At 40.0% G+C, this 8,827-nt stretch overlaps 1 protein-coding gene and 1 long non-coding RNA gene across 5 annotated transcripts in view; one reads left to right on the top strand and one right to left on the bottom strand.

The window, feature by feature from the left end:
- The window catches only part of sh3pxd2aa (SH3 and PX domains 2Aa), a 167,093-nt gene that overhangs the window by 73,382 nt on the left and 84,884 nt on the right, over positions 1–8,827 (bottom strand). For all 4 annotated transcript variants that reach the window (XM_032527006.1, XM_032527012.1, XM_032527019.1 and 1 more), the window contains exons 4-5: positions 6,560–6,636; positions 3,567–3,658 (exon numbers count right to left, since the gene is read on the bottom strand). In XM_032527006.1, the coding sequence (XP_032382897.1) occupies positions 3,567–3,658; positions 6,560–6,636 (169 nt within the window). The remainder of the gene's footprint in view (positions 1–3,566; positions 3,659–6,559; positions 6,637–8,827) is intronic.
- Positions 807–8,827, top strand: part of LOC116696654 (uncharacterized) — a 9,786-nt gene continuing 1,765 nt past the window's right edge. The window contains exon 1 of the long non-coding RNA XR_004333796.1: positions 807–867. This is a non-coding gene — a long non-coding RNA (uncharacterized LOC116696654). The remainder of the gene's footprint in view (positions 868–8,827) is intronic.

Genomic DNA, 8,827 nt, shown 5'->3' with positions numbered 1-8,827 from the left:
AATTATGAACCTGAAAATGAGCATAATATGGGCACTTTAAGAGTCTAGGAAAAGTTTTTGTTGAGTGCAACTGAAGGAAGCAACCACTTTTTCTAGTGGTTTTCATATTTCATTATTTCGTTACAAATTGCAGGAAATACAATCAAGTCTTAGAGTGACTTGATTGTATTTCCTGCAATTTGTAAGTCCATTCATTTCTCATGGAGATTAATAATCAGAAAAGGTAAAGAGTCAACAAGATAAGAATACTTAAACCACCACAGCTGGACCAGTTACACATTTTAGCAGTTTTCCAAAGCTTTTAGGAAATGTGGTTTAAAGTGGATGAGAGTTTGATGTCATCTAACTGCTTCCTACGCAGGGTTATAGGTAAAGCCGGCACAGAGATAAATACATACTTTAAGTGTTCAGAATATTGCGAGATTATTAGCACCTCCTGGCAGCGTGGCATATATTTAAAAAGTAAACAAGCAGCTAGAATATCTGCAGTGTGGAAAGAAATGCAAAGCATTAACCTTTTGTAATCTCTGAAACGTGTCTAGAGGTCATTGTAACAGCTGTTTTTCATATGAGTAGAATGGTAAGACATTTTAAAGCTATTTTTAAGCAATTATATAGTATACATCATACCCCTGTTTAGCTTCAGCGTGTGATTGTCTATTTTTGGAACATCTTGTCCCAATTTCTGAGACTGTTTCTCTTGAGAAATATGTTTTTTTTGTTTTTTTTACTGACTGTATTAGTGGTCAAGTCCTTAAACTATGTATTGACTAAATCATGCCAGTGCTCACTATAATATTCATCCTGTCCACTATCATTCCTGTGCCCAAGAAAACAAGACCAGCCTGGCTGAATGACTGCAGCCCAGTGGCACCCACCTCTGTGTGTGCGTTGAACAACTCAAGGATTACATCTGCTCCTCACTAGCCAGCAGAGGGGACTCATTACCATTGCCGTGTCCAACCGGTCAACGGAAGACCTCATAAAACACATTCTCCACACCACCCTTTCTCACGTGGGAAAGAAAAAAACCTAGATGAGATTGCTGTTCATTTACGGATCAGCGTTAACAATTAATTCCCTCCAGGCTCGTCACAAAGCTCAAAGACCTGGGATTCAACACCTCACAATCATACACATTTAATACATCACTGGACGTGTGTCTTATATAATTGAATGTGACAAATAAAATTGATTGACTTCCTATTTAGGCGCAGCTTAATTGGTTGATGGTCTTTGGTCTATGTTAGTTGTCTAATGTTGCTGTGAAAACTCAATCAATGTGCTGATTGCCAGAGTTGTTGATATTTTGCATTCAACGTGACATGACCCAACTTTGTAGCAGTATTTCAAATTGCAAGTATCTGATAGTGCTCCTCTGACCTGTGGAGTTCCTCATGGGTCAATCCTTGGACCTCTTTTGTCCTCTCTACATACTTTCTTAAAGGAGAATTCCAGTCAATTTCAATAAGTAGCTCTGTTGTTTGTAAATGTGGAGTGCTGTCAGTAGCAAAACAAAATGAAAACAATCGGTGCTGTCTACACCTCCTGCTAGATTTTGCACCCAACAGGCTTAAACAGGGCACGTTTTAAACATGTTTTTAGCCTCTAAACATGTTCAAAACGTCATTACAAGGGCCTACCCATGTGCAGTTATTCCTTCCGAGTGAGCACAGCGAATTGGACTGCTGTCAATTTGACAGAAAGGCGTGTTTTGACTAGTGTGGACTTCACCGGAAAACAGCGCTGGCTGAATTAACACAACTTTTAGGCCTTTTTGTCACATCTACTTCAGTCAAATTCACTGTGTTCACTTGAAAGGAATAACTGCACATGACTAGGCACTGGTAATGAAATTTTGAATTTAAAAACAAGTTTAAAACTTGCCCTGTTCAAGCCTGTTGCATGCTAACGCTAGCAGGAGGATAACAGCATCGATTGTTTTCATTTTTTTCTCTACTGACAGCACTCCAAATTTACAAACAACAGAGCTACATATTGCAATTGATCGGAATTTTCCTTTAAGGGCACATTAATATTTTTCATTCGTCATTGTGGCTGTGTCTCTTATCATAATCATGGCCCCTGTAGACGATGTGGTAAACTTCTTTGATGGAATACTTGAATTCCCTTTCTCCATTGTAAACTTGTATGATACGTAACTTGTTTAATTCCAGTTGATGACAATTAAATATCTGTGATTCACCGATGGGGGCCAACAGATTATGTGTGATATGTATATAAATATATGGCCCCTCAATTCTCCCACAATTCCTGACACAAGATCAATGCTTTTTTTCATGTACAGTACCAAAACACACTGGTACATACAAGACAAAGAAAGAGAGTGGGAGAAAGAGGAGAGAGAATGATGCTCATGGAGAGAAAGGAAAAAAAAGCATAGGAATGGATACAAGGACACAAGTCAGTGAGGAAACGAAAGCTTTTGATCAAAGAATGATTGCGTCGGCGTTTGTAACCTTGAGCTGTCGCATCAATTAAAATGAAAGAATGTATGAGGCCAGGTTAGATAGAAAGAATTAGAGTAGGGAGGACCAGAGGAAGAGATACAGTACCCTATCCTCTCGTCCAAGAGAGAAAGGTGAGGACAAAACTCAAATTGACAGCAGATGAACCCAGGAGGAAATACTGAGAAAAGTAATTAAAATACTAAAAAAGACATAGCCTGGGTCTAACAAGAGTACTTGCAGCGCCTCAGGTGCCACTGTCTTGGTGCATCCACAGGAACACATTACAAATGAATAGTGCGATACTGGCATTTGAGGTTTGGAGAGGAGAGTGTGTTCTCTAATTAAAAATTACCCAAAGGGGCTATCTCCTGTTATGAAACAAGTCATTCTCCTCCTCCCACTCTCACATCCATCAAATCCTCTCTCTCCGTACCCCTCACCCCCCTTCTGCCTGGCCTTGAATGAGGTTTTAACAAACTCAGAAAAAAAGAGCTGATTTGGGAATAGACTAGAAAACGGGAACAGACAGAGAGGTAATGAGCTTAGCCACTGTACAATCCTGTTGTATTTTTGGGGCAATGTGTGAAAACAATAACATGCAAAAGATGCTAAAACTTATAACATAACACAGGTGTTTAGTATATGTGCTAGGGTGTATTCACATCTGAGCTTAAGTGAGCAACATTATAAATCAACAGTGGGGAGCGATTGTTGATGTTCATCGGTGTGTGCATTCATACTGTATATGTGTGTGTGTACAGACTAATCCAGGTTATAGGTAAGGTAAACAAGTAAACTGTGGTGGCTTCTCACTTGTAAACCTGTGCAATTATGGTGTGTGTTTGCTAATATATGTGTCCAGGAGATATTGTACAACCTGGTACATGCTGAATTAAAATATCATTGAAAGTAACGACCCGATACCGGATAAGCGGCTGAAGATGAATGGATGGATGGATGAAACTATGGTTGTTATTTGGCTTGGTGGCACCCAAATTGCCAAAGAAACTGCCAAACCTTTTTAACAGTTTATGATACATACAGTATGTGTTTGGCACTTCTTTGTGTATGCAAAGTACAGTATGTGACACTCACTCCACTGGGGGGTTGGCGTCCTCGGCTTTTGTCTCAAAGAAGCGCAGCACTTCCTCACTCTGAGAGATCTGAGGGGGGAGTCGCACCAGCGCCTGAAGAGAGAGACAGAGAGAGAATGTGGGGATAAAGAGACGGCAGCCTACAGTAGATTGATTAGTCCAGCTCTTTACTTGTTATATTTTCAAGCATCTAAAAGCTCAATGCTTTTGATATTAACAAGATATCCAATGCTGTGTGTATTAGTGTAGAGAATCATCACTCAACTCTGCAGTCACCCTTTAACTTTACGAAGCCTAATTCATTGACATTTTTTTGAAAAGCATTTCTAAACAGCCTCGTTTCTAGATGCAGAAGACAGCTTTCAGAGAGAAAGTTCCAATAACTCACTGTATTCTACCTGCCCAGCAACATGCAGACAAAGGATACATCCACACTACTTTTTCATTTAAAAAACAAATATATTTTGCTACTTTTATGCCTTAAGTCCACACTACTCCAGCATTTCCTAACCCCTATTATGGAGACATTTGGAAACACTGCCGCCCCTGTTTTGGTTTGAAAACTCTGGGTTGCTTTGTAGTCCGGGCGGGCACAAACGGAGACCTTTGGAAACGATGATGCACATCAGTCAGTCTTATCGTTAGGTAGGCTCACATACCTTTCATTAACAGTTTAACCTCAATGTCACTCCAAGCTAATAAATCCCTGGCCTTATATTTCCCCATTGTTGTTCTTTCTGCAAAGTATTGTTTATACATCCATGATTTTCAACCACAAATAAACGTGAAATAATCTGCTTCTCATTTACACCTACACGCACATGCCCAGTGTATGCAAATGGTCACGTCATATGCATTACCAGACTGGTTAATATGGATGGAGATTAGTTCCACTACAGAGCTAAAATGCTTGTGTGGACAGAAGCATCGTTTTTGTTTCAAAACGCCATTTAAAAATGAAAAACTGCTGGAGTCCAAAACAGAGCTATGAGGATAGTAAATATCAGATTTACATTAATCAGGTAGCCAGAAAAATGACTCCAAATGAATGGTACCATTGCTCTGTGTCTGCTGAATAGCCAACTGTTTGCAAGCACAACAACTGTTTAAGGTGTTAAAATGTCAATAATGTTTTAAGGGCTGCAACTATTATTTTCATTGTTGATTAATCCGTCAATTATTTTCTCACTTAATGCATTTGTTGTTTGGTCTATAAAATGTCAGAAAATTGTGAAAAAAAGTGTGGATCAGTGCTTCCCAAAGCCCAAGAGGACGTCCTCGAATGTCTTCTTTTGTCCACAACTCAAAGATTTTCAGTTAACTGTCACAGAGGAGAGGAGAAACTAGAAAGTATACACATTTACAAGGTAGCATCAGAAATATTTTACTTTTTTCCATAACAAATGACTCAAACCAGTCAATCAATAATGATAATCAAATATCAAAATAGTCGGTGATTCATTTAATGGTTGACAACTAATCGGTTAATCGATTAATCTTTGCGGTTCTGGGTGTGTTTACAGCTTGAAACTGCCCCCAAGAGCCCAAGCTGTAAACAAAAAAACATCAACTACTGCAGCTTTAAAGATCTTTCATTACTTTATATTCATGGGTTTTCTGGGAGAATTGTATAACAATCCATGTATGATACACCTCAATATTATTAAGGAGAATCATATAGACTGGGCTTTTTTTGTAAAATAATTGTGTCTCGGTGCGCAGGAGTAATTGGTTACCCGTCAGTCAAAAGGCAAATAACCATCTTTCCCCCACTGTATGTTCATCGACAAAGCCACACTGCAGTCCAAAAGACGATCATATGTCTGACTAACCATCTATAGTTAATGACCTAGCAAGCGTCAACCAAAGGAATAGTTAATGTACATTAGGTGCTGGACCGTGAATATAGGCGACGACATATGTACAGCGTAGGCTTTTGATTTAAATGGGCACAGGCTAACTTCACATTTCATTCATCTGATCCTATATTATTGAGAAAAGCCTTGTGGTTGTGATTGAATAGGCCCTATCTCACGGTGCGCCCACAGCTGGCTGGACTCAGCAAGCTGCAATCTCCAGAGAGCAGATCCTTTGAGAACACTGAGTAATTACTCTTCCTCTGTGTTGTTTGCCCCATAAACAGGATGCAGGAAGTAAACAGTGCGACACACTTCAGTACTGGGCAAAGAAACAGGCCCGGCTATAGCAACTGTAAACATTAGGGCTCTTCGGGTTATTTGGCCAACGAGGAAGCTTTCTGCCTGTGCTGAGCTAAAGATCAGGTTCATGATGTGTGTACACTGGGTTTGGTTTTTAAACTTCTTTTGGTCCCAATTACCCAGCTGATATGTGGCTAGCCTTTCCTAATGCAGGCCAACGACACTGCTCCCTAATTGTGTGTGTAGGGAAAAACACAAGAGTTCATATTGGATTTTATGCTCACTCTTCCTACTGCTAGTGTGGCTTTGTGCCTTGAGGAAGGAAGGAAGTGGGGAGGGCATGACGGAGGAAAGGATCTGAATCCGGCATAAATTAAAAAAAACTAATAAGAGAGGGAACAGGATGTGATAAGGCAAATCTGCCTTGAACAAGAGAATGATGCTTTCAAGGTTTATTTTTTCCTTTGGGAAGGCATTTGGACGGGAACTTTCTTTACTTAGTCTATCGGGGGATATGCTCGTTAGTGAGTGTGACTTTGAAATAATGGATGAGCTCAAAGTTTGCCTATAACATTTCCCCACAGGGGCGAGTCCTTCATAGCCTCAGAAAACTGTGTCGGACCACATTACAGACTCTTCAGACTTCTCAGAGGAGCTCTGATGCGCAGCGCTTCACTGCCAGGAAACTTTTCCCTGTCCACAATTGTCCCACGTGCCATGTTTAAAGTATGTGAAAGGACGCTATGGGCCGTGACCGTTGACCCCTCACCGGCTGGGGGACATTCCCCGCAGTCAGATGGAGACTGAAGGATGTTTACAGTAAAGGCCTCTTTACCCTGCAGTAGTCGTCGATAAAACGCAGCCGCTTCATGGCCACATCTCGCACATGACTCCTCCGGAACAGGATTTTGCCTGGAGGGGAGGAAAAGGAGAAAGGAAAAACATGAAACTTGTGGGAGGAGGTGAAACAGAGGAAAAGTGTGATGATAAAATACAACAGCTGTAAGGTATGGCTGCGCAATATGAGGAAAATACGTCATGTGCAATAACGTTGCTGAATAATAATATTCTGTGCGACAATTAAACAGCCACATGTACTCAGTTCTGCCTTTCTGCTGATTTCAGTATTCGGCTAAAATACAACAAATTGCTTGTTAAATTCAAAATATATGAAAGGAAATCATTTCCAGCATTCTTTTATTGAACAAATGGAATGTTTACACAAGCACCACTAAAAGATACAACAGTTTTTATTTACATTTTAAAAGTGCTATGATATAATAAAAAACAATATATGTTGTGCAGCCCTACTGCAATGGGATTTAGCAGCGTTGACTCTTCATGCAGTACCCTAGCCGAGCAGGAGATGTCAGTAATATATGGAGGTGATCCTTCATGGCCAAAGCAATCTCAGTCCAACACTCAAGGCCCCAGCTGTCCCCCTATGGATTCCATGACCTCTGTCTGCGACATGGCTTTCAAAATAACAAATAGGATTTATACACACATGGGTCATGCATTTTAGGCCCTCCTTCAATCCCACTCAGGGGGAACATTAAAGTCTAACCACCAACGGGCCTAACCCCTATAATCAAAATGCATGCACTGCATTCTGTTTCCGAAGTGCAACATGATGATGGGAGTGTTTCTTGCATGATCAGCTCATTTTCAGCTCATGTTCTATTTAAGGAGCTGTGCTTGAGCAGTATGATAAATATCAGTTTTTAATTAGCATTGGGGCTTTTTGACAAGTACAAGTCTGCCTTAAATGACCCGATCCTTACAAGCAAATATGCTATCAGTGCATTAGCATTGCTGGTCCTCATGTTATCACTGCTTGCCTTTAAGTGAAGACATAGAATGAAGGTGAGGCCAGGGAGAGTATTACTGATGATGATCAGTGGTGGAATGTAACTGAGTACATTCACTCAAGTAATGTACTTAAGTACAATTTTGAGGTACTTGTACTTCACTTAAGTTTTCCATTTCCTGCGACTTTATACTTCTACGCCACTACAATTCATAGGCCACTGTTTTACTCCACTACACGTATTTGATACCTTTAGTTACTTGTTACCGAGCAGATTCTGATTCAATAAACAAAATAAATATATATATATATGTAAAAACAAAGTAACTACTTGTGTACTTAAAGTATATTTTGCACTTATTCTTTCTTTTTTTAATTGAATTTCACTATGTACATAAATTGCACAAAAAAACGGCATTACCACCCCACAACGAAAATACCCTACCTCCTACTTTAACTTGATGTGTTAAACTGCAGTACTTTTCCTTGAGTAACATATTACTTTGACTATGACTTTTACAGAGTATTTTTACATTGGGGTATTGCTACTTTACTTAAGAAAAAAGATCTGAGTACTTCTTCCACCACTGATAGTTGAATTTTACATTGTCCTACAGCAAGTGCAGAGGAGTTATCCTCAACCAAACGCAGGCAGTCAGTAATGTTGCATGCACCTGGTGCTTCATAGACAAGATGTAATGGTGGATGTTTGGTTGGTTTGCAAATTGGTTGAGTTTGTATAGTCTGGATCGAGTTCACCCTGAAAAAATATTGTTTCTGATGTTTATCTTTAGCAGGGTGCAAATGTTCCACCAAAACAAGTTCCTTCCCGAGACTATTTTGCAGAGCCACCGTCGGTGCGTCCGGAGCTTAGCGCCGCCCAAGGACAATTGTAATTGGTTTAAAGCAGTGGTTCCCAAACCTTTTCAGCTCAAGACCCAAAAGAGAAATTTGGTTTCTCCCCGGGACCCAAATTTACGGAACAAAACCATGAATTTAAATGTATGTGAAGTGTATTTATTCCATTATAAAAGTAAACAAAAACAGAAAAGGTCTCATTTGTCCTTTCTGGGTCTCACCCCTTTCTCAACTCATGTTCTTATCCCCTCCCATCATCCCTCAGTACCGACACCAACATTTTTTTAAATAATGCTGACTTGAATTTAATGAGATGTGTGTGTCTGGTTGAAGATATCAACCAGCTGTTCTAGTCTAGGTTCGGTTTTTGAAAGTTCCATTCTGAGGTCCTGCTGAGCATTTAGTCTGTTCTCCGCCAATTGGCGACCCAATAAA

Source organism: Etheostoma spectabile, chromosome 2, assembly GCF_008692095.1.
Source record: "Etheostoma spectabile isolate EspeVRDwgs_2016 chromosome 2, UIUC_Espe_1.0, whole genome shotgun sequence".
Lineage (NCBI taxonomy): Eukaryota > Metazoa > Chordata > Actinopteri > Perciformes > Percidae > Etheostoma > Etheostoma spectabile.
Note: the sequence above shows the minus strand (reverse complement) of the source record. Positions and strands in the feature narration are given on the sequence as shown.